Below are 27940 nucleotides of genomic sequence, written 5' to 3'. Positions count from 1 at the left end.
TTTGTAAATGTGATGTAACTACCTCGTGTGTTTGTAAGTACGATGTAACTACCTCGTGTGTTTGTAAGTGCGATGTAACTACCTCGTGTGTTTGTAAGTGTGATGTAACTACCTCGTGTGTTTGTATGTTTGATGTAACTACCTCCCGTGTTTGGGATGACTAGAAACTAGAAAAACTTACCTCTCTTTGTTTTATATTGTGAATGGCTTAACCTGTGCTTTGTAAGATACATTGGTTACGTGATTATAACCCAGACAACCGTTAACTGCCTTTGTTCCTTCTACAATGAGCATATAGGATTATTAGATGACTCAAAAACACCGTAAAATATTAAAACCATCCCGTGTTTAATGTAAGAGTGTTACAAATACCATTAGATTTTAAGTAAATCTTTCGAAATATTTCGATCGTCTCAGCACGAACTAGTCCCCAGTGTTGTGATAATTGTAATTATTTCCTTGTAGTGTCGCTTTAAGGCGATGGTTATAGTGCAGTTATTCACGATTGGATTATTAAATGCTTTTGAGAACAGCAACATTGGTATACAATATTTGGCACGAGTTGTAAGACATAGATGTCATAGCTAATCATTTCTGGTCTCGGTAATTTCCTTTCTAAAGCGACTGTAGATATATATAATGTTAAAAGAAAAATATACAAAACGTGATATTTTCGAATAGTTTGTTACAAAACTAACACTTCAATTTATTATTAAAATTAAAAATGACGGCAACACTTCTTAGTCGATATATCAAAATGTAAACAGAGCGGTCTTGATTATTTGACCGATTCGGGTTTCTTCGTAATAAATCGAGCATTGTCATTTTTACAAGCAACGGTCGAAGTGAGCAATGTCTTGACTCCGAAAATATGTACAAAAACAGCCAAGTTGACGGTAAATGCTCGTGTATTGGTTTATAATGGATATCATTAATCTATAGGCCGAACTCTCCTTTTCCTGAGGGCGAAGTCAAAGGTGATAGTCGCTTTAATTTAAGGAATATCCTGAGTTAAGAAAAAATGATCACGGTTTCATTACGACATAAGATATAAGATTTGCCTCCCTTCTTCCACGAAGTGGGTGTGTAAAATAGTAAGATCGTACAAATAACACGGTTTAAAAAGAATATTTAGAAATAAGTTTAGCAATGGATAAAGTGTACAAGTACTTCAGTAAGTAGTGACTGACACCATACTTATTGCGTCCTCAGAGAACATTTCAATTATGATCGAGACACAGATGTGTGAAAATTAACTAGGGCAGTTGAAAAAAAAAAAAAAAGCTTTGTAAAAAAAACTGTTTTTATTAATTTAGTTAATATAAATATTGAATACTTACACAATTAGATAATGCAAAACATAATTAATGATCTTGATACGAATACAACATAGAAAGTATACGGAAGGAATTTCACCAGGCTTCGACTGGTCACATGCTATATAATTATATTCACTACTGTACTATCCCTAAATCTTCGTGTTGTCAAGCAAATATACACACCATGAAGACAGGATTTGATTTAAGTTACTGATGTTTTTACCTTAGGATTTTAGATGTTTCATCTTATGATACATGTACAACCAAGACGAGAAGGGTTTGAGTGAGTGCATACACAAAAACAGTTTCGGCCGTCAAACAGTTGATACCATTTTCACTGATTAATTCCTTACTAAATAATAATATTCTCATGAGTTCATCTGTATTTACATGTACAACTTTTAATTTAGAGGTTCCGACCGATTTCTTCACTCCCAAGATCACTGGCTTTACAAACTGCGAAAATAAAGTTTTGTTTAGCTGTGGACCGGAAACGTTAAGCTGACACGAAGACGCGGTTGTAGGTAATGCCACGTTCTTATAACTAGTAGCACCGATTGATAATGTACACTGTATACACTTAATTCATGATCTTTTAAAATGACCCGATATCAATTTGCTGAATCGTTTTAATTAGGGATGAAGTGCACCTCTTCGGCAATATGGTAATATACCTGTAAGCCCGTTTTGATTTTGCGGACTTGCCGTCTGGATTTCCACACCTTTGACCTCTAGCCTCACTGACAAACCTCCAACGACAAACGTGATGTAGGTTCACATATCTCACCATACATGTGATTATCACTTATTCCCTGTCCAAGTTACATTTTTCACTTGTGTGTCTTTGTGCAAACCTTTCTACAGTGGGCTGGTATAAATTTGGCTCTTATGAAGAGTCTTTACTTGTACATACACCGTTTCAGTTTCGACAGTGGAACAATTTCAGGAGCGCCTCTCTGATATCGGGATTCCTGATACCATACAAAACGGGGTTGAATATCGAGTTTAATTGTGTGACCACGGCAAGGTAGTAAACAGTCAGGTTCATTGTTACCGTAACCTTATCGAAGGCGACAAGAAACACCAACAGTGGAGACCAGCACAAATAGAACGCGCCAAGGATGACCGTCGTGGTCACTAGCGCGCGCCTGCTGGGTTTATGACGAATACTGGGCCGTCTTTCGGGTACTACAGAGGGATTTGGTAATTCCTGTGACGTCGGGGATGTAGGTTGCAGTGCAGGGTCTTCTATACGTTGATCTGTGGTCTGTTCAGGATTTTCTTCTTTTGACGGGATGATAAACATGGTCTTCTTTAATCCCTGAATCGATATAAGTATGTTCCCTGTTTCGACATCAGTCTCTGATGCTTTTGGGCTTTCAACTTCTTCATCGTTAGTTGTCTTTGGAGCGTGTTGCTCATCAGACAATGATTCTCTTGCTGCCGATGAAGCCATATCATTAACTAACGTACTCGGTCCAGTAACAGAACAAGAGGATATTTGTACGGCTGCAATTTGGCGACTGTGCTTCTGGGAGAGAATGAATATTCTCAAATAGATGTACAACATGAGGATACCACTCATGAAACAAATGGACGTCCACATAACGATATACGAATAGTCCAACACCTCCGTTAGCTGACATTTGTCGGCCCACTTGTTCCAGCCACACAATGGCAAGACGCCAACGATGAGCGACACAGCCCAAACTGCGATGATGACTCTAATCATTCGCCGAGTAGTGATCCATTCTGTGTACTTGAAGGGATAAAACACCCCAATATGTCGCTCTATCGCAATCACGCCCAGTGTCAAAACCGACGACATCAAACAGGTGAAAAGCAACCCTGTCCCGTCCAGGGTTAAACACAGGAAGTAATTAGTGCGCATACGTACGTACGCTATCGTCTTTTGAATGTCGAATGAGTAGCCGGTAGTAAGTAACACCAAATTCCAAATTGAGGAGTATGTAAATGCTACGCCGGTAAGGAAATCCGATATTGCTAGACTCATGATTGGAACGTTTGAGCAAGTTCTTAAACTTCTATAACGCATGAAAACTATTAGAATGGCGGAGTTTGTGCAGATAATTGCCGAACTCAGGACGATGGATATGCAGTAGACGACAAGAGTTCGGGTGTTAAAACAGTCATCATACGAGGCGTTCATAAACATTGCCGGAATATCTCTTGGAGGAGGATTCATTGAGTACAAGTCGCACTTTTCAACGTATACCGTTCGGCAAAAGTTCATCCATCGCGATACTTGAAGCAGAGACGAATTCGTGTCGGCTGGGAGAAACTCTAAATCGGTAGTGTTTATAGAGCACCCGTTAGCCATGATCAGTCCTGTAACAAAAGTAAAGTGGCATAACTGTATTTCTTGCCGGAAAGTTGGATAGAGCCATAGTTTAGTTCCTGCACACTTCTACTTTGTATACGTTAAGTAAACTATGAAAAGCCGTTCATGTCAAAAGCGAGATAGATTTAATGGTAAAACTGCATTTAACGCGTTAAATACAACAATTTAACGCGTTAACCAAATGCTAAGTAAACATTTATCTCGTTTTTGACATGAACGGCCTTCCATACGTAGTAAACAAGCAAAGAAGATATGCATGCATCACGGAAAAAAGTCCGGTCTAAAAAGGCCGATTTCTATTTCGAAACTGCATATATATGCAACAGGAATCATTACACTAGTAGAGGAATTGAACTGAATCAGAGTTCATTCTTCTAGGAACAAGACCTGAAGTATCAACATAGGAGGCGACCAAGGCAACTCCAAAATGGTCGAAAGAAATGTCAAAATCTGGATGGGGAGTCGCAAAAGACCCATACTTTGATCATTTTCCTAATTTTCATTATTTGGTTTCAAAAGATCGTCATGCACGCGTGTATATTCTGAAATGTGCCGCTATTCAGATGAAATAGATCTCGACAAAGGATCCTAAAACATAAGTTTTGAATAAAAAAAATCACCGTGATATTATCATGATTGAGAGACTTACCTAAATGTTTTTGTCAAAGAAAATAGGTACTTCATTCCTTCTCAGTCGCTTTCCAGAAATGAGAACACCGAACATGGTATTATCACTATGTAATCATTATCAAGGTCCAAAGTACAATTATTAGGTTATCGTTATAGTAAACAATGATAATTACCAAACGAGAAAACATCAATATATTAACGATTCCACGTTAGGATGGTTTACAGTTTTATCATACTGTCCTAAGTGGAATCGTGCACTACTTAAGGTTACGTTTGACACTGTCGTTAGTGGCTAAAAGGATGCGTATGTGATCATGTTTATACAATTCATAACAATACATTAAGTCATGGTGCGAATCCTCGCTGTCTTCCTGTTAATCTCACTCCATTACAGCGGTAGGAATTACGCTGTAGTCTGGTAGTGCGAACAGTTGAAAGCCATTGATGGTATTTCGGGATTCAAATCAAAATAATAATTATGCCATTTGTAGTATTTATCACATTGTTCTTACCTGCTCGTTTCAGTATTACATTTAGTTTGATTTTAACTTTTAATTTTTACTTCAATAAAGGAGACAGCGCAGAATTTCTTCAAACAGTAAAGTGTTACGCAGAACAATAGTCAGGGTTTATCTTTGATAGCGGCCATTGTTTGAGTATATGTGATTATGTCTGTCCTGTTGAAGGGATGGTAAAGAGATACTATATACAGTATGATCATGGTTTCTCAGGATGAATTCATCAAAAGTATAAAATCAATCACAATATAACACATATAATTATTCTATGGCGGTGACGTTTTTTAGTTATGTACAAAAAAGTGGTCGTGCATGTGAAAGGTATGGGGTCACCTGTCGAACCACGTGAGTTTTCTCCAGGTTCCCTCGCGCGCTTCCATCCGGGCCAATAAGAGTGAATAATATAAGTTGTTTTAACTTGTTTAGGCAATTGTTGTTAAAATAAGTACATAATTTTGTAAGTTGATATCTACATTATACATAAATATTGCAGTGTGAAATTGGGATGTTTTTTTTTTGTTTTTTTGTTTTTTTGTTTTTTGCTTTTTGTTTTGTTTTTTTAATTTTGGGCAAATTTGGGAGAATCGCTAGAATGTTATCAGTCAAAATCATACAATGTGAAAAGATTCGGTTACAGCGTTAGGTGTTGATAATTTGTTATCTCGCATGGAAAATCTTATTTTCTTTTTACATGTAGGGGCTAGTAGGGGACCTCAGTTGGTTAAATAATACCCTAAAAAGCTTGTAATTCCTGAAAAATTTGTCACATGAAATACATGTCTTAGTTATTTATTTATTTATTTATGGGTTTTACGTCTGCTATTACGGCCTTACGGCCTTTCAGCTGACGAGAACAGATAGGAAATTGAGTAGAGTGGGTACAGTATGGAGTGGAAGGAGAGAGTGGGAAAGAAGAGAAGGGGGTCGGTTGGAGAACTTATGGGTAATTTTGATATTCAGAGTTGTCTTAAAACACAGGTGAATTTATTCAGACACAGAACAGAGTTTATGCTGATATTTGGCTATTTCTCAGTAATACTACTTCAGCTATAAGTATAAAAACATCGAAGTGTTGTACAGAGATTGTAAGAGTGTAGTCATCATTATATATATATAGTAATACAAATTGACTATTCATGATTTCTTTATTCATATGACGTTCTCTCTCGATATTTTAATGATATTAGCTTTATTTTGGGTTCGGCTTTTTTGTATTGTCGTTTGAGATAAATATGAAATTATAAATGACCAATTCTAGAACACATGAGTAGATTCTGTTGAGTATCCCCATGCGATAACTGCGGTATTCTCTCCCGACAAGAAATACAGAAGTTTTCTTTGCGAGGAAAAACTTCCACAGCAGGCTTTGAAAGATACTGATCGGTTATAGACAACCGTCTAGGTTGATTATCGGTCATACGCTTTTCTGAAAGATGATGACTGCTCCTGATCACTGTTTCAATCGCTATTTGTGTTTAAGATAAACATCTTTATAAATATTAAAAAACTAATACAGTAGTTATCATACCTTCGTTTTTACGATATGAGGATGGATGTCTGGGGACACTGAGGAAGAGACACATAACGTAGATAAGGCAGGCTTACAATTCACCAGTGCTAATTGGGAGGGATGTATATACAGGATTGACAATGGTGGATGGAGTGGATGCGTGCCGAGGTATTTTATCCGGTCACATTTTAGTAGAGACAGTATAGTAGCTGATAAGTCTAGTATGACTCTTATCATTGGATATATCACAGTTAATTAATAAAACTAACAAGAATGAGGGCAGAATCAAAATATTTAAAGGTAAACCATGCATGTATATTTCATTGTTACTGACCTTCACTCATATGTCTTGTTTGTATTGTGTATATATTTAATATATTCATTGGAAATAGATGTGATAAGTTTGGAGATGCGAAGTATTTCCAAAAAGAGCACATGTAGGACTACTTCATAAGGAAAGAAATGATACTGTTCTGTCTAATATTGACGTTTTTTTGTTGTTTTTTTTTTCAGTCCAAAACTACATTCGTTAGAGCAATGTTTTATCGATTATTGTAATTCAAAGTTTTATAATTATACGGTTGTCAAACTCCGTCCATACTTCTTAATTTTGATGAAGAAAAAACCAAAACATTAACTACCTAAAGCCACATACTCAAGAAGAAACATATATCAATGTTTACATTTTGAGCTTTTTATAGTTTTCGGACTTGATACATACCTTACAGACTATCGTGAATCAGAAACTGAAAGAAAATGTGTATTTATGAAAGTATACGGGGAATTCCCAAAAATAATAACTGTGGCTGCCGGACCAAGTTTCTCTGAAAGTTAGTCCCACAATGCAACGGCGGGTTTTACAGTCCATACAAAATGGCGGAACGCCAAAAGCGTGGACCTAGGAAAACGCAGAGAGATTCTGCCAAACATAGACGCAAACGTACGTGAGTGGAATCGGCAAAACCCGAGTATTTCCTTAGGAAATGAAATGATTCGTTGGAACTTAGCAAGGAAAGAAAAGGAAATAGACTTGAATTCCGATTTTGCCGGACGTCTATTGGATTGCGGGTTAGCTTTTGAACATTGTCAACTTCACCGATCTAAAATTGTATCGATGTTTTGTTGTATGCATATTGCTACATTTTAAAATTATGTATTTAAATGTAAACTATGTTTATTTTGTTCAGTTATTATGCAAATATTCTGTTAATTGTTTAAATGAAAGCATTATTAGGCAAAGCTCACGTATGCTCGATATGTAAACAACAGCCATGTGTGAAGTTTATATGCATCGCACGTTGTTATAGCCTCGTTCTCGGCTCCGTGACAAATCTCTCGATAAATATAAATGCGGCGAGTTATTTTTATACACTGATGTCTCAAGAACTCCCCAGGTCAAGTGTCCAGGCCAGTGGTCATTTTAATGTTGGGAGAGCATGAATGAGCATCTTGGATTGCCATTAATATACGTGTGCAACTAGAATTTTAGGTTGTTTGGGAGTATGTGGCTTTAAACGTAGTGTTGTACAGATGTTGGAGTTGTCTCTCTTCCGATAGACTCTGACATCTTAATCAAGCCATGGAGGTTTAATGCCTTTTGCTGCTTAATAGATGTCTACGAAACCAGAGATAATTGTATATCAATTTAACATGTGATTTTTTTAGTTATCTATGGTCGTAGAAGTAATTTTCAAATAACATAGAAATACATTTCAACCAGAACTAATAAATATGAATATCACAAATCCTAGGAGTAACCAAATGAATTTTAAAAAAGTCATTCCCATTTAATGTCACAGAAACATGCCTTTAACGTTAATTGTTAGTGCTGCGTAGGTCTGTTATTGACAAAGATATAATGAGTGCTGTCCAAAAATAATTCGATATTAGTTTGACGTTGGGGGGTTTTAACACATATTCCGCCTAACTGACTCATAAGAAGTCATAACCTCGGTTAGACTTGATGTCGTGGCTAAAGTATTATGTAAAGATGTCCCTTTGCGAATATTGTAACCCTAAGGTATTTTTTTTATGAAAACAACATCCTTAACATATACCCACAGAACATCCCAATTTGATCATTGATGTTACGTAAGGTGAACGCATCGGTCGCTAGGTAACGTTCATTGGCTATAGACTCCTACGACCTCCGTAAATGGCTACATGAAAAAAATCGCCCACTTGAATTGCGAAAGTACGGAATAGCGACACATCACTTTGTGAAAATCCAGTGTTATTTTAAAGGGCATGTGACGGTTTGATAGACCTGTCCATTTTTTCTGATAAATAATCTAGATTGTTTCATGAAGAGCACACATGTCCCTTGTTACCAACATCGCCTATTGTCTGGTATTGCATCTATATCATCAGCCAGGGTTATACACTAAGGATTTATAGAAACACGGTAGATAACTCTCTTAATATAAACATATTCTTTCATCTGAATTGTGAAACATTAAATTTAAAATGGTTTACACAAGTTCAACAATGTAAGGTGAATATAGAGAAATGAGATATCAGATACTGAACGTTACACTGTTATTCTTACTTGATATTGATTTTGTAACCAACCTATTAACAGAAGGGGCGACTGACTTTTTGTTTTTAGTGTTGCTTATTTCGTGTACCACATATCATGACACAACCCCGAATGAAGTGTTTATACTGTTCTGTAACACTACGCAGGTCTAGCCTTTTAAATATAATTTCATTGAGCAAGGAATATCGCTGGATACCCATGGTCAGTTCCACGATACTTATCATCCCTTGTAGCGCAATCAGGAAGTGACAAGTGGTATTGTTTGAAGTTTGATATCAGTAAATTCACTATTCTCTATCTGCTGATGTTCTCTGTGGCTGTGCATCGCTATCGACTTTGAAGGCAGAGACAAGGGATGGTATTTTACGGAATTTCACAGAGCGGAGTAATTGAATTCCTGACATTTTGGCATTGCCTTTGTTTATTGAAGACAGGAAAATAATGAACGATCATTTGTTGCAGGATTAAAGACAAATGAAGATGACAATATGTCAAAGGTGGACATTTTGTTTAATATAACCCAGAGACGAACCCCATTTTAACGTGATGACGAAAGCAATAACTATTGTTGTTGAGAAGAGGCGTTCGAAGGTGACCTTCTATATATGTAAACAGTCAGGTCATTCTCTTTCTCTTCACATAAAACAATGAAACGTGCCGTATCCAATAAGCACTCGTACATAATAAAACATAACACGTTGTAGACGCTCACGTAGTTTTCTAATGTAGATTTTTTTGTTCTCAATGGTATTCTAAAGAATATAATGCTATATATATTTATATATCTAACACTTTGTTACTGTTTAAAACACTAAGATTGATGATAAAGATTTGAGTATGACAGCAGCAGTTTCTATCTACTGTTTAAATGTATCATATAAGAAGATCCAGGAATATCTACGTTCAGTAGGCGAGTATTCCCATTAGGCCACTGTACAGATGCATCGCAATGCTTGTTCATAAAACAATAGCACACAGGGTTGCGCGTTTGACGGCTATGCATAACGAAATATCAAAGTTGACTTTCGTATGGGTAACGGAACAATGGAACCTGCCAGTTGGCACCATTGTGGTGTTATTTTACAAGCTTCCACCACGCGTTCGACACCTGCTGTGGAGTGATGTATTATCTACATATTTTCTGTGATAGGTAGGTGCGAGTTTGGTCACCACTGGCGACATCTCACACCACCCTTGATAGGCCCAATCAGGTGGTCATCTCCTCTGAAGTGACACTAATCCGTACGTTTTCTCGTAAAATTTATTGTTCCTTATGTGTGGTCGGAAATGCATGGAATTCTGAATTACGAAACCATTTATTTGTGGATTTTTAAAATACAATATCACACCCAGAACACCTGTTATCAATTTACTACCGAGATAAAGATCGCGAATAAAACAATGCTGTCTTAATAGTTGCCAGATACCATTACCGTCAGCGAGTTCCGTGTTATTCATTGTAAATCTAGATGGTACATCTGAGGTAGGAAGGGCAATGAGTTGACCATGAAACAGAATTCTCGCATCAGATGATTGATTTAAGATTAAAACAACTTCACAAAACATGTTGTTATAACTGAATTTATTACATTTCCTCAGTAAAATATAAACATGAAAAAGAATAGGATGACCGCGTGTATTATCATTATTACACAACATAAACACTCAATATTTCAAAATACCTCTAGTATTGTTCATTAAGTAATTTTACATCTTAAATGTGTTCTATTCCATTGTGTAAGGATTAAACAAAATTAATATCATTCAGTCTTTAAATGAATCACAGAAAATAGTTTATATCGTAACAAAGCAGATAAAATGATAATAATTCTATATAAACAGCCGTGCCACCCGCAGTTCATTATTTTCAAACCATTATCAACAATGCCCTGCAACATGAGTAATTTTTCTGCTAGCCTCGTCAATAGCAAGCGTTGTCGACGAGACAACAAGTTTAAAGCAGAGACAGCAAACACTATATCGAAATGTCATTGTATGCCATTGTGGCATTTAGGACTTTATAGATACAGAACCACCACTCTAACTTCGCACAGTAAAACATAAAAAATGTCTTGAAGTAACTTTATTCCGGGATATTACGTAATAAATTGTCTCGCTCACTACATCGAACCAACTGTTTCCTTTGAGATAAAATAATTGCTTGCCCTATAATAAAACGTTCTTACAAAATTCTTACAAAAACCACTAATTAGCTGACATTGTGTCAGATTGGAAAATTTACATATAGTATGAATGTTACGGATTTCCTTCGAGAGAAATCAGAGTTGTTTGCCGCATACATTCGCCCTGATATACAGAGTGGATTGATCAAAGGTAATGGGAGGAGTGGCATTAAAAACAGAAGAGCACAACAGGAATTAGTTACTGGTGAGTGAGGGCGACGGAAGTTATATAAGGTCTATTTAATAGTCGGAGCAATTACGACAACATAAACACCAACAAGTCTTTAATGGGTCATTCCACTGCATGTATGCAGTGACAATAGGTTATATAATGGAGATATTCAAGCAGTCGGACAGGTAGTTCGATAAGCTGCGGACGAAAACTTCTTTAACAAGGAATGTTTTACCAGATTTGATACTGTGTGTGACATGTGGAGATCAATTTAGGGAATAAGAAAGCAAGTGTTGGCCCATTATTTATTATTATACAAGTTTTACATTGTTAATGTAAATGTACGTCGGGTGACATATCAAATGCCAAAAATATGTACAAATGTTCCTAGTGTTGTGTGATAGAACAGGGAGCTATGTTGCTTGATATTCAGACCCGTTGTAAAAATTAAAACACTTTAATTTCTAGATGATAACACCCATGTTTCCCCTACCTATTGTGTTAACATGTCCTATCGATATTTTATTTCCATGACAGGTCTCGACCACTGACGGAAAAATAACAACGGAAGGCTTCCAAAGATGGAGACTGTCGAAGACCATGGTTTAATGGTCGCCATCATGATCTCATTAGGATATTTTCTATTTCCTTGTGTGATATGATGGCTTGTTGATGTGCCTAATGTTTATGTTGTCATCTCCTAGATTTCATTCTGAGAACGTGACTTACTCAAGATAGGACCTAGATTTTTATGGCGTGTGTCTTCGAAGACTTAACCTTCCGGAACACCTGGTCAGTTATCATGTCTGTGTTGTTTTGTTCCATTTTCGGCAACACCTCGAATCTAACTATTTTGAGTTGTCCAATATATCGAGTTCTTTACATATCAGCTTTCTCCAAACCTGCCAATCTCCTAACTAAGAAAGATTAACACATATTGCCTACTAAATACATCCGTTATATGACTTTCATGGTAAAACATTCAACGTGACGTATTTCTTAGATATATATATATATATATACATGTCCGCCATGTGCACACTAAATTTGTCTATCGTGAAAATCATATGACGGACGACAGATATAAATCGACACTGATGCGGCTCCTCGTTAACTGTGACGTAGGACACATGTTTATGTCACACAGATTGTTTACATTCCCGATCTGCAGCTCGAGGTCACGTGAACACATGTTGGTGTCGCACGTTGTTTAGTTAATGTATTTTGAAGCCATATTGTGGTTCGCACATTATACTGAAATATTTTGCAGTAAGCTGTTTATTCATAGAAATAATCATGTTGACCTTCCGGAAAATATCCATTTCTTTCGCAGTACATTAATTTCATTGCTGGTAAATAAGAGGGCAACGTGCAACGGCTTGACTGCCCGACCAAACATCTTCTGTTAAGTCTTACTGAGTAACAGACAAACAAAAACAATAAAAAACAAAAAAGAAAAGCAACGTTGTTCTTCAGCAGGGACTATTTATCACGGTAATTATGATATCAGGATGATATCAGGAACAAGGAAGCTAAGCAAGCATATGGGGTTGAGATGTTTGCAGATTTATTTTATGTTTGGCGAGAAAACGTTTTGTTCGAATTGTTTATCACCATGACAATCACCATGACAATCACACATAGGGACGGCCTTGATGGAAAGTAGGTATCGTGTATAATTGAAAGCAACCACATCTAGTTATTTGTAATCAAGTGTTGAAGTTTCACAGATTTTGAAAGCTCGCGCTGAGGGAAGATTTAGATAATTGAACCACAGAAGATATTCACTAAATTGGTGTATGTTGTTGTCTGTCATTACGGGGATTGTCTTACTCGTTGTCTAAACTTCAGGGCGATGTACAACAATTTACAATTGTGGCAACATATGGAGAAGGAAGTAACAGTGGTCAGTCTACATATTTATGATTTGGAAAATCAATCAGCCATCTCTTTGGTTTGATCTCCTACCTTTACAATATCATTAACCACTCTTCCTGCGGATTAGTATTCCATCAAGTGACCATCGAAAGAGAGAGGGGAATTTTGAAATCGAAAAATAAAAGTTGACATGTTTTGAAAACAGCTCAAACGCCTTTTTGATTATTTAGGCCAGTAACGGTTTACTCAATGATAGCTGGTGGACATTCAAATATTGTATCTGCTTCAGATTAGTTTGAATTCTTTTCTTTGAATTGTTTCTAACTTTTTTGTCGGACAGAGAAAGTCCGACAGACGGTATTATCTCAAGACATACGAGCTCATATTATATTTCTGTGACTCAGTAATACATAATTGCTCTCTATTATTTGATTTAAAGTTCTTTATAAAAACGCTTATCTCTTCTTTATTTGAATATTTAAGAGGGAATTGTTATTTTGATACATGAAGCACAAACCATCCTTTGGATATTTGAATTCAACTTGAATGAAGCAAATGTAAAGCTATTAAACAATGAAATATCAAATGAAAGCTGAGGAAAAGAAAACTGGAATATGACAAAGGAAATGCATTGTAGCATCAAAGCAAGCTAGCCTTTATACGACGTATCTACTGTATTTGTCTGTCAGAAGTAGCCTAACCCCAGATAGTAAAACAAAGGCTGCCTCGTTTAGCAAAATAACAAGTTATGATTTGATGACAAAGCGCCTGATATTTATTGTTTACTTCCCAAATGGTGAGCTTTGACCTACATATAATCTTCTTATTAGAGAGTGCGTATCATGCGAACGGCATTATAAACCAAGTCGATTGTTTGCTAAAATAGAGCATTCCTTGCAATATACAATATACGATTTGGCTTTGTCAGAGTCATTAATGATGGTATTTGACAGTGTAATAATGATTTAGTGTTTTATTTTCCTCATTAAGGCACTAAATACTAGTCAAATGTATAAGTATTAATTATTTATCAAACCTCACCAGCGTTCCATTGACTGCGATTGACTCCCTTTTTTGTTTTGCCGATGAGGCAGTGTACGTATTTCGACGGGTATCACGGTAAGACATTGTTATACAGCTATTATTGTTTAACGGGGAAATTTTTACAGTTCAAAACAATACAGAATACTGACATTGATACAAAACCGTAATTCCAACTCAAAGTTGGCATAAAAAGGCAAAATACGAATATGTCTTACAAGGAGTAGCTTACGTCATATATACTGATAGGTAGAAAAGCTACAGGTAAACATTTTTCATATGCTTTTTTTTTACTTACCGTCTTATATATCAACTTCACATTCACAGCCATTTACACAGACATCTGCGAATCGTGATACCGCAATGTGTGTTTTACAAACAAATAACTCAATTCAGCAAAGTTAGAGTTATATCTTAAATGAAAGTCTTCTACTATTTAATGGTCATAACAAGGCTAAGCAAAATATATTAAGTTTAAAGGAAAAGGGTTGCTTTTTCACGGTTTAGTATATAAAACAACATATGATTTGGGGAGACGCGCAAACCATTTAAAACATGATGAGCGTTGGAGTTCGTGGTCACTATATAATATCAGAACTTGTTGAACACCAGTCCTATAATCATCTCTCTCGTTCCTAAAAGTCTGTTGTTTCGTCGATTTCATGTTTTATTCAAATTTTTTCCTATAGAAAACCGAGTTATCTCCCATAGCACTCCTACTTATAACTTGTCAATATTCTGTTATTCCACAGTTTATTCCGTACTCGCCAATTATTTGATCCCCACTTTATTATTTATCAATTAACGTTTGTAAGAGTTCGAGTCAGTGTCATTTCCTTGCCAGATCATTTCTGGAATTATTAAGGACATTATACTCCTCAACCATATCTGTTACACCTATCTCCCTTGCCATGTTGTATATAGATGCATGTTTTCCAATTTATAAAAGGAATATTGAATACTTCGGTATAGATGAGATTGCATAAATTGAGATTTATTAAGGGATAAACAACGTTATGGACATACCATGTCAGTTCAAACTTACAATAAGTCTACCACTTAATAGTTTTTCCTTTAAAAATCTTGGACTATTTACCGTCTGTAATAAGAGTGTTAAATTAGCCTATTTCCCGAGTGGATTTGGGTCTGTCGGGGTTAAGAGTGGAGCTTTGTGTGTACACATCCCGTGGTGTGATGTGTTTACTCACGGATCTCACGAGGTTGACAGAAATATTAAAGTTTTGTCGTTTGTTGTGTTATGTAAATAGCTACACACCCTAAAGGGACACTTACTCCGTGGTCGGAATATAAATTACTGTAAACGGAGACATTTTCGAGAGCTGAGGTTATACTAACAGGCATATTTTCGAGGTGTTACATATTTCTATGTAAGATATTTTGTGTACTCTAAATTGTTTCATTTTACAATTTAATTATTTATCGGCCAAGACGTATATAAATGTTAAGATGTTAACCTCGATGTATTACAATCGGCCAAAAGTATGAAAAGCTAAGACGTAAATCTCAATATATATCATGCTGTTCCGATTGGGTTTGGTGTCTCTTAGAGTACCTTTTTGCGTCCTTTATTGGAGAGACAAGGCCCAGCCAAACATCTATCGCAGTTACTGGGTATTTTAGACGGTTAGGTTCAACCTAACAATTAAATGATCTTATCGGTGCTGATTTAAATATAAATCCTTGTCAAAGTCGTTATATCTCATTAAAATTTCTTCTGGTACCAGACCGGGAGTATTTATTTTCCTGTGCACTGTTCAATTAAGCTTTGATAATGAACAGGGATGGGATCTACTTCAATTATATTGTGTGATTACATTTTTAAAATGATTTGTAAATATCAAAACCCATTTAGACCTGCTTATTATCATTTTTACCTCCATTACTGATTAATTTGCCATTTAAAATTTTTATCATTATTTACTTTGAATATGTGAAATAAGGATATCATAATTTGCCAGATACATTCGTTTAATCAAGGATTGGTTCTCGGGAACCTTTTTTTATTACGATTAGATTTTTAGAAATGTGTTCTCGGATTTCATTTTTTGACAGATATACTCTTACAAGTCATACATTGGGGGAAGTGTTTATTGTCAACACACCCCATTGTTCTCATAGTTTGTTTGACACAAGTTTCCCGTCATCATTAATGAAATTTGATATTAAAACGACACTTCAAAAGCATAATAGAGGTCTTAACAATCAGGAAGAAAAAAACTGATGGTGTAAAATTTAAAGTTTCCCTCCCAGGGAGTTCCCATATCTATGGCGAGCTCAGCACATCCTACAACGTCTGGAGAGGACATGTTTAGCCCTGAGGTCACACTCGGGCTCATCCATTTCTTATTAGAGCTGTGTACTCATGGTATGGACACATGTGTTTATAAATTCCGGCTAATGTTCAGAAAATTCATCAGTCGGTAGTATTTCTTTTTTTAACTCTGGACAACTGAAACATTCGAAGTGACAGCATTTCGTTATTGTGTCATTGTGTGTAAAAGAAATGTACATCTGTTATAGTAATGATGTGTATAAGAGAAGTGTACACCTGTTATATTCATTTGATGTGTATAAGAGAAATGTACATCTGTTATAGTAATGTTGTAAGAGAAATGTACACCTGTTATAGTAATGATATGTACAAGAGAAATGTACAACTGTTGTGGTAATGATGTAAGAGAAATGTACACCTGTTATAGTAATGATATGTACAAGAGAAATGTACAACTGTTGTGGTAATGATGTAAGAGAAATGTACACCTGTTATAGTAATGATATGTACAAGAGAAATGTACAACTGTTGTGGTAATGATGTAAGAGAAATGTACACCTGTTATAGTAGAAATGTACACCTGTTATAGTAATGATATGTACAAGAGAAATGTACAACTGTTGTGGTAATGATGTAAGAGAAATGTACACCTGTTATAGTAATGATATGTACAAGAGAAATGTACAACTGTTGTGGTAATGATGTAAGAGAAATGTAAACCTGTTATAGTAATGATATGTACAAGAGAAATGTACAACTGTTGTGGTAATGATGTAAGAGAAATGTACACCTGTTATAGTAATGTTGTAAGAGAAATGTACACGTTAAAGTAATGATGTAAGAGAAATGTAAACCTGTTATAGTAATGATATTTGTAAGAGAAATGAACACCTGTTATAGTAATGATATTTGTAAGAGAAATGTAAACCTGTTATAGTAATGATATTTGTAAGAGAAATATACACCTGTCGTAGTAATGATGTAAGAGAAATGTACACCTGTTACAGTTATTAGTGGTTTAAAAAAACATTTTTTGACGAAATAACGAGTTGAACATTATCATACTGAGTAAATGTATTCAACAAAGCTGACTGTAGTACATAAAACCTTGTTTATGATGGAAACAAGATATACGGTACCCAGAGTAACTTCCCAGGTGGTATACTACCCAGACTAACACCCCAGGTGGTTATCATCCAGAGTAACTCCCCAGGTGGTATATTACCCAGACTAACACCCAAGGTAATATATTACCCAGAATAACACCCAAGGTAATATATTACCCAGACTAACACCCCAGGTAATATATTACCCAGACTAATACCCCAGGTGGTATATTACCCAGACTAACACCCAAGGTAATATATTACCCAGACTAACACCAAAGGTAATATATTACCCAGACTAACTCCCCAGGTAATATATTACCCAGACTAACACCCCAGGTAATATATTACCCAGACTAACACCCCAGGTAATATATTACCCAGACTAACTCCCAAGGTAATATATTACCCAGACTAACACCCAAGGTAATATATTACCCAGACTAACACCCCAGGTAATATATTACCCAGACTAATACCCCAGGTGGTATATTACCCAGACTAACACCCAAGGTAATATATTACCCAGACTAACACCCAAGGTAATATATTACCCAGACTAACGCCCCAGGTGGTATATTACCCAGACTAACACCCAAGGTAATATATTACCCAGACTAACACCCCAGTTAATATATTACCCAGACTAACACCCCAGGTGGTATATTCCCCAGACTAACACCCAAGGTAATATATTACCCAGACTAACACCCCAGGTAATATATTACCCAGACTAACACCCCAGGTAATATATTACCCAGACTAACACCCCAGGTGGTATATTACCCAGACTAACACCCCAGGTAGTTATCATCCAGAGTAACACCCAAGGTAATATATTACCCAGACTAACACCCAAGGTAATATATTACGCAGACTAACACCCAAGGTAATATATTACCCAGACTAACACCCCAGGTGGTTATCATCCAGAGTAACACCCCAGGTAATATATTACCCAGACTAACACCCCAGGTGGTATATTACCCAGACTAACACCCAAGGTAATATATTACCCAGACTAACACCCCAGGTAATATATTACCCAGACTAACACCCCAGGTGGTATATTACCCAGACTAACACCCCAGGTGGTATATTACCCAGACTAACACCCCAGGTGGTTATCATCCAGAGTAACACCCAAGGTAATATATTACCCAGACTAACACCCCAGGTAATATATTACGCAGACTAACACCCAAGGTAATATATTACCCAGACTAACACCCCAGGTGGTTATCATCCAGAGTAACACCCAAGGTAATATATTACCCAGACTAACACCCCAGGTGGTATATTACCCAAACTAACACCCCAGGTAATATATTACGCAGACTAACACCCCGGGCGGTATATTACCCAAGGTGACAACTCTGGTGGCATATTACCCAGACTAACACCCAAGGTAATATATTACCCAGACTAACAACCAAGGTAATATATTACCCAGACTAACACCCCAGGTGGTATATTACCCAGACTAACACCCCAGGTGGTTATCATCCAGAGTAACACCCAAGGTAATATATTACCCAGACTAACACCCCAGGTAATATATTACGCAGACTAACACCCAAGGTAATATATTACCCAGACTAACACCCCAGGTGGTTATCATCCAGAGTAACACCCAAGGTAATATATTACCCAGACTAACACCCCAGGTGGTATATTACCCAGACTAACACCCCAGGTGGTATATTACCCAGACTAACACCCCAGGTAATATATTACGCAGACTAACACCCCGGGCGGTATATTACCCAAGGTGACAACTCTGGTGGCATATTACCCAGACTAACACCCCAGGTAATATATTACCCAGACTAACACCCCAGGTAATATATTACCCAGACTAACACCCCAGGTAATATATTACCCAGACTAACACCCCAGGTTGTATACTACCCAGACTAACACCTTAGGTAATATATTACCCAGACTAACACCCAAGGTAATATATTACCCAGACTAACACCCCAGGTAATATATTACCCAGACTAACACCCCAGTTGGTTATCATCCAGAGTAACACCCAAGGTAATATATTACCCAGACTAACACCCCAGGTAATATATTACCCAGACTAACACCCCAGGGGGTATATTACCCAGACTGACACCCAATGTGGTATATTACCCAGACTAACACCCAAGGTAATATATTACCCAGACTAACACCCCAGGTAATATATTACCCAGACTAACACCCCAGGTGGTATATTACCCAGACTAACACCCAAGGTAATATATTACCCAGACTAACACCCAAGGTAATATATAACGCAGACTAACACCCCGGGCGGTATATTACCCAAGGTGACAATCCTGGTGGCATATTACCCAGACTAACTCCCAAGGTAATATATTACCCAGACTAACACCCCAGGTAATATATTACGCAGACTAACACCCCGGGCGGTATATTACCCAAGGTGACAACCCTGGTGGCATATTACCCAGACTAACACCCAAGGTAATATATTACAGGAAACACATGGGAACATATATCAACTTATTCAAAGTAAAAGGGTTCGCCCACGCACTTTACTCGGATTTCAGATTGGTACTTGTCGTTTTCTGTTGGGTAGAACAGTAGGTACAAACATCTGCTATCATCACTTGTGTTTTCGTCATGCGATTGTCCCACCACCAAACTCCAGACATTTAATTTAATTAGTGTTTGTGTTTTTTAAAAGGTAAGTGAGTACTATCGACATTTGACATAGTACGTATAATTGATTTATGATAATAACACCAGGTGCAAATTGAACATCAATAGGCCCACTAGCGGCTGCATCGCCGACAGTGTATCGATACGTTCCATCCTGCCTTTAGATGTTTTCTGCCAGTCCAACACGAGCCAAGATATATATATTATTACAGAGTGAACCTTTAGTTAAAATAAATATTTTGAAGAATGAGATATTTCGTGATGGCTAGAATCACTCCTTACTTTCAATATTTATTGTATATGTTTACTACTGGACACCACACATCCCGATTGGTGTTTAAATCGTCCATAAGTCGCTCGCATTAGGTCAGCGATAAACCCGACTAGAAATCCAATAACTTTGGGAATTATTGCTTTTAGATCTCAAGTGCTACTTTCCTGTCTCTACTTTAAATTGAACCGGTGGTATATTTAAAAAGGCATTATTGGAGCTCTAGTTTACATTAGCGGAGTTACGGTGCTCGTTGTTTACCTATGTCATCAGGTTCCCAGAGAATATCGCTCAGCAAAGCATGCTCACTTAATATACATATAGTAGTAGACGTACTTAAAACTAGCTCGACCCTTGTCTTCATATCAACAAGGTACTTGTAGCCGGTTGACAAAGTGAACTCGTGTCTGTACTCTATACAGATAACCCGGTGCTATACTTATACGATAGAATGTATATTGAATATGTAAACGCCCCTTATAATCGTCAATTTACATAGAGGCAGTACTGTAAATCTGGTGAAATAGACCCACGGAATGTCCATTGTGAGGACAATTTCTTGTATAAATAACCAGAGGTTTGCCCCGCTCATAGTCATTCATGTCGAATACAAATTCCGTGTACTGTTATTCAAAAGCGATGTAAATACATATAATTATTTTTCACCTGTTGACTGTAAATCTATGTAACCTCATATGGTGTTAATTAAGTTAAATCGGACGGTGTATGGTAAGTTTAAAGCTGTACTTTGCTATCGGCCAAGCTACCTACTGGTATCATTCTATAACTATCAACTCGTCATCTGTCTAAAAAAGATATATATATAGAGATTGCTGATTTACGTGAGCAAAAAAACCCCAACTGAATAGGTATACTAATATAAGCTGGGCAAAGACGTTCACATTATCGTTTAAAAATATTAATACATTAGAAATAACAATTATTAAAAGGGTCATTTAACATTTTCAAAATGTCAGAATCCAATTTCATTTTGAAAGATCAATATTAAAACAATGACTCAAATTTTACATAAATAAACTATTTAGCTGAAAAATCTTTATAAAGCGAAGTTCAGTAAGGATATTGCTTTCAATATGATTACTACAATACAAAATATTGCGCATAGCTAACTTATAACAATCACCATATAAAACTCTCCTCCAAATAACCGTCATAACTGGTGACAAGGAAGGATGTCCGAGTTACTGTCCTCGAATCAAAACAACTGGGACATTTAGATATTGAAATGCCACTAGGATAGAATTAGACTTTGAATATACAGACATAGATACATTAGTATTTCTATATTTCGTTTAGAGGGATAATATTGTGTGTGTGTGTGTGTGTGTGTGTGTGTGTGTAGTTAGATAACAAGAATCACTGAATACTTTAATATGACATTTACGAAACTATTTCATTATAAGATATCAAACCATTTTCAAGAATTATTTCAAACAGGAATATCATTAAAACGATAACAGCATTTTTTGGACGAATCACACATAATAAACATACCCATGGCAAGCCTAACCCAGCTGACCTAATTAGTCTGAAGGTAATTATAAAGCCTCTTGTTAACTGAAAGTAATAGCTTGAAGGCATAACTAGAGAGTGCTCTAATCCCGACAAATAATGGGATCTGAAAGAACAGAAATCGTGTACAGGGGATTATCATCTCTCACAGGATAACAATTGTAAAATGTCCAGTTAACCCTGTAAATGTGGAATTCTATGACATGACCTACCAGTTAGAAAAAAAGGGGAACAAAAATCTTTCTCTACCGAATGATTTGAGTATGGGATAGCCTCACGAAAGTCTCTTTTCATATCCAAATGGTCTTGTCTGTTTCTTTCGTTGGTGTTTCAAAATTAAACCCATACATATCAAATGTTTTCTTCGAACTTTGTCAACCAGGGTCTCACTCCACCCCACTGACTGGTTGTTGCACTGGCTGTATAAACACGTGTGTGTTTATATATAGTAGGTAAGTAAACAAACCGTCGAGATCCAATGTATCGGGATCTAATTGAAAAGCCTTCATTTCGAACAAAGAAAAAGCAGATAAAGCAGTAGTCAAACTATCTTCTTTATATTATTCTCTATCTAATATATTTTTTTCAATAATAATAAACTTACCTGTCAAATGAACCGACTTGAATGACTTCATTGTGTCGAAGGGACCTAACAAGAATAATGTTAATATATTACGGCTATCAGTCCCAAAGAGATGCTGTGAACCGTGAACCAGTTCTCGTTCTGAAAGAAAATTTTCTTGTTTGATTTCCAATGGCCAGAATTATGAGGTAATATTAAGAAAGTTTGGGAACGAAATTGGTTATTTTGGGGATAACATTTGTGTATAATACCACCTCTCATGATTTATCTCCCTTTGTTGAGGTAGACATAATCCACATACGATACTCCGGAGCATTAGTGATGTTATACATTGATGTTTTGAGGAGGACACTTGATACACGACATTAGCATACGCAAATACACACGTAAACGTAGCTTTGGGAAAGTATTGTATGTTTGAATAATCGACGCACTACATCGAGAATTATTTTTAGATAATCGAAATTTAAGGTGTTTAGTGTCTCGGTTATGGGCACCATATTGACATTCCCTGTAGAGCCAGACTAAACATTTGTGTTTGTGTAGCTAACTTGTTCCGCAAAGGTCAGTAGTTTAATTAAACAAGATTCAGCTGACATTGTTATCGATGTTTTACAATTCTTGTATTATGAATCAAACTGGGAGGAACATGTAACACAGACATAAGATAGACCAGGACAATGTCTGCCCGGAAACATGTAACACAGACATAAGATAGACCAGGACAATGTCTGCCCGGAAACATGTAACACAGACATAAGATAGACCAGGACAATGTCTGCCCGGAAACATGTAACACAGACATAAGATAGACCAGGACAATGTCTGTCCGGAAACATGTAACACAGACATAAGATAGACCAGGACAATGTCTGTCCGGGAACATGTAACACAGACATAAGATAGACCAGGACAATGTCTGCCCGGAAACATGTAACACAAACATAAGATAGACCAGGGCAATGTCTGTCCGGAAACATGTAACACAGACATAAGATAGACCAGGGCAATGTCTGCCCGGAAACATGTAACACAGACATAAGATAGACCAGGACAATGTCTGCCCGGAAACATGTAACACAGACATAAGATAGACCAGGACAATGTCTGTCCGGAAACATGTAACACAGACATAAGATAGACCAGGACAATGTCTGCCCGGAAACATGTAACACAGACATAAGATAGACCAGGACAATGTCTGCCCGGAAACATGTAACACAGACACAAGATAGACTAGGACAATGTCTGCCCGGAAACATGTAACACAGACATAAGATAGTCCAGGACAATGTCTACCCGGAAATATGTAACACAGACATAAGATATACCAGGACAATGTCCGCCCGGAAACATGTAACACAGACATAAGATAGACCAGGGTAATGTCTACCCGGAAACATGTAACACAGACATAAGATAGACCTGGACAATGTCTGTCCGGAAACATGTAACACAGACATAAGATATACCAGGACAATGTCTGTCCGGAAACATGTAACACAGACATAAGATAGACCAGGACAATGTCTGCCCAGGAAACATGTAACACAGACATAAGATAGTCCTGGATAATGTCTGTCCGGGAACATGTAACAGAGACATAAGATAGACAAGGACAATGTCTGCCCGGAAACATGTAACACAGACATAAGATAGAGCAGGACAATGTCTACCCGGAAATATGTAACACAGACATAAGATAGACCAGGACAATGTCTGTCCGGAAACATGTAACACAGACATAAGATATACCAGGACAATGTCCGCCCGGAAACATGTAACACAGACATAAGATAGACCAGGGTAATGTCTGCCCGGAAACATGTAACACAGACATAAGAAAGACCTGGACAATGTCTGTCCGGAAACATGTAACACAGACATAAGACAGACCAGGACAATGTCTGCCCGGAAACATGTAACACAGACATAAGATAGTCCTGGACAATGTCTGTCCGGGAACATGTAACAGAGACATAAGATAGACAAGGACAATGTCTGCCCGGAAACATGTAACACAGACATAAGATAGACCAGGACAATGTCTACCCGGAAACATGTAACACAGACATAAGATATACCAGGACAATGTCTGCCCGGAAACAGGTAACACAGATATAAGATAGACCAGGACAATGTCTGTCCGGAAACATGTAACACAGACATAAGATAGACCAGGACAATGTCTGTCCGGAAACATGTAACACAGACATAAGATATACAATGACAATGTCTGCCCGGAAACATGTAACACAGACATAAGAAAGACCAGGGACAATGTCTGTCCGGAAACATGTAACACAGACATAAGATAGACCAGGACAATGTCTGTCCGGAAACATGTAACACAGACATAAGATAGACCAGGACAATGTCTGTCCGGAAACATGTAACAGAGACATAAGATAAACCAGGACAATGTCTGTCCGGAAATATGTAACACAGACATAAGATAGACCAGGACAATGTTTGCCCGGAAACATGTAACACAGACATAAGATATACCAGGACAATGTCTGTCCGGGAACATGTAACACAGACATAAGATAGACGAGGACAATGTCTGTCCGGGAACATGTAACACAGACATAAAATAGACCAGGACAATGTCTGTCCGGAAACATGTAACACAAACATAAGATAGTCCTGGACAATGTCTGTCCGGGAACATGTAACACAGACATAATATAGACCAGGACAATGTCTGCCCGGAAACATGTAACACAGACATAAGATTGACCAGGACAATGTCTGCCCGGAAATATGTAACACAGATATAAGATAAACCAGGACAATGTCTGCCCGGAAACATGTAACACAGACATAAGATAGACCAGGACAATGTCTGCCCGGAAACATGTAACACAGACATAAGAGATACCAGGACAATGTCTGTCCGGAAACATGTAACACAGACATAAGATAGACCAGGACAATGTCTGTCCGGGAACATGTAACACAGACATAAGATAGACCAGGACAATGTCTGTCCGGAAGGAATTCCGTTTTCATCATCACTAACAATATTGTTAATATTCTCAAAAAATATAATTGATGAAGGAATAAAACCATATAAAAATTTGTAGGAAAACATAATGCTGCGTTTCATGTAGGTTTGGAAGTCTTATACATGTATACCATCCAGCATTAACAAACATAGAGGAGACCTCGATCGGTTTCAAATGCCAGATACGGAGTTATTCCCCTTGGAACATTCCGTGCATATTTTGAAAACTGCAAACCTGTTAGATATCTTATTTTTTATCAACTGAGAGCAACCTTGTACGAATCGGAATTGGTCATTCTGTAAAAGTTAGGTTTTAGTATATATATATTAGAAGAAGAAGTAAATTACAACCAGGTCCAAACGAGTACTCTAACGACATGGTGGAAATGTTAAAAGCTTACATTATCTAAAACTAAGACCACACACAAATATAAGAATACTTCAACGACATTATCGACCAATACAGGATCCTGATCAAAGAGTTGGACAACTCAAAACGGCATGAGTGAAATACTCAATGATTATGACTGGAACAGAAATAAGGATACTCCAAATGATTGTAGTTATAGTGTCTTAGCTGTATTCCCATTTCACTCAGAGTTTAATATTTAAAGTCAGGTGATTTTAGATATTGAACTGAACACTGCGTAAGATTCTGTATATTATATATTGCATTAATTGATTCCAATTTGTGTATCCAAGCACTAATTCTGATAACTTTGATACGGGATTAATCTAAACTGAAGATGGTATTTCAAATATCGCTTTTGCGCAAATCATTATTGTGTCCGCAATCGGTCAAGGACACATAATCAACATCAGCGATCGGTAATCAAAACATGATCCCTAGTCTATCATCCGGTAGGCTATTCTTTAATAATACAATTAGTTTTATCTGAATACTTGAGTTCGATCTCGATTTTCTAGGACATCTGCTCAAACAAACGGACAATGGAGTCCTCAGTATTATTTAATTAGCTAAACAATGTCCGGAGATTCGATTTGGCGGTGAATCGTTTTATCTACACGTCTGTTTGATAACGATAAAACACAGCTGATACGAAGGAAATCCTTTGTATTGTTCAAAATAACACACGACCTTTTGGTAACTCTATATTAATCATAATTATGCGTTTCTATTATATAGGAAACCCTATTCAATCCAATCGCGAATTATAAATAAATACTACCTACAAAAGGATTGACTATAAAACCTTCATATCTCCGATATAATCTGAGCCTATTGATATTTACAAACGACTACAGGATTTTTTTAATGACTGTCGAAACAATCGCCATCGAGGAGACACAACTTGAATCAAGAATAATATGTGATTCGTGGATAATTCCTTGTCGTTTGTTATATACTGTCTATCACTAGTTGTCAATAGTTCGCGAAAGCTGCTCTAGATAGATACATTAAAAGGATACCGTCATGTGAATAAAATTCAAACTAAAGTCAATAGAATAAAAGCAAAGTATTGTAAAGAACAACAAAAAACAAACAACAAACTTAATTTACATTGAAATCGGCCGACAAAATAATAGGAACAGGTGTATCGAAAGGCTGAACGTCTTCTCCGTCATCGACGTTAAATCGGTTCAATCGACGTCAACCGCCCTGTTAAGCTAGGTTAAATCGACGTGAACCGCCATGTAAATCTAGGTTAAATCGACGTAACCCGCCATGTACATCTACAGTAGGTTAAATTAACGATACCCGCCATGTTAATCTATGTAGGTTAAATCGACGATACCCGCCATGTTCATCTAGGTTAAATCGACGATACCCGCCATGTTAAGCTAGGTCAAATTAACGTCACCCGCCATGTTAAGCTAGGTTAAATTAACGTCACCCGCCATGTTAATATAGGTTAAATCGACGTCAACAGCATTGTTAATCTAGGTTAATTTGACGACACCAGCCAAGTTAATATAGGTCAAATTGACGACACCCGCCATGTAAATCTAGGTTAAATCGACGACACCCGCCATGTTAATATAGGTCAAATTGACGACACCCGCCATGTTAATATAGGTCAAATTGACGACACCCGCCATGTTAAGCTAGGTTAAATTAACGTCACCCGCCATGTTAATCTAGGTTAAATCGACGTCAACAGCATTGTTAATCTAGGTTAATTTGACGACACCAGCCAAGTTAATATAGGTCAAATTGACGACACCCGCCATGTAAATCTAGGTTAAATCGACGACACCCGCCATGTTAATATAGGTCAAATCGACGACTCCCGCCATGTTAAAATGACACCCGCCATGTTAATTTAGGTTAGATTGACGACACCCGCCATGTTA

At 37.0% G+C, this 27940-nt stretch overlaps 1 protein-coding gene across 1 annotated transcript; it reads right to left on the bottom strand.

The window, feature by feature from the left end:
• Positions 1 to 1405: 1405 nt before the first annotated feature.
• LOC117330054 (probable G-protein coupled receptor No18) lies at positions 1406 to 3660 on the bottom strand. Its single transcript, XM_033888273.1, has one exon. The coding sequence runs from the start codon at positions 3658 to 3660 to the stop codon at positions 2239 to 2241; it is 1422 nt and encodes a 473-aa protein (XP_033744164.1). The 3' UTR covers positions 1406 to 2238.
• Between the last annotated feature and the right edge of the window lie 24280 nt (positions 3661 to 27940).

Source organism: Pecten maximus, chromosome 6, assembly GCF_902652985.1.
Source record: "Pecten maximus chromosome 6, xPecMax1.1, whole genome shotgun sequence".
In the NCBI taxonomy this organism is placed as follows: Eukaryota; Metazoa; Mollusca; class Bivalvia; order Pectinida; family Pectinidae; genus Pecten; species Pecten maximus.
This window is presented reverse-complemented; position numbering and strand designations above follow the sequence as displayed.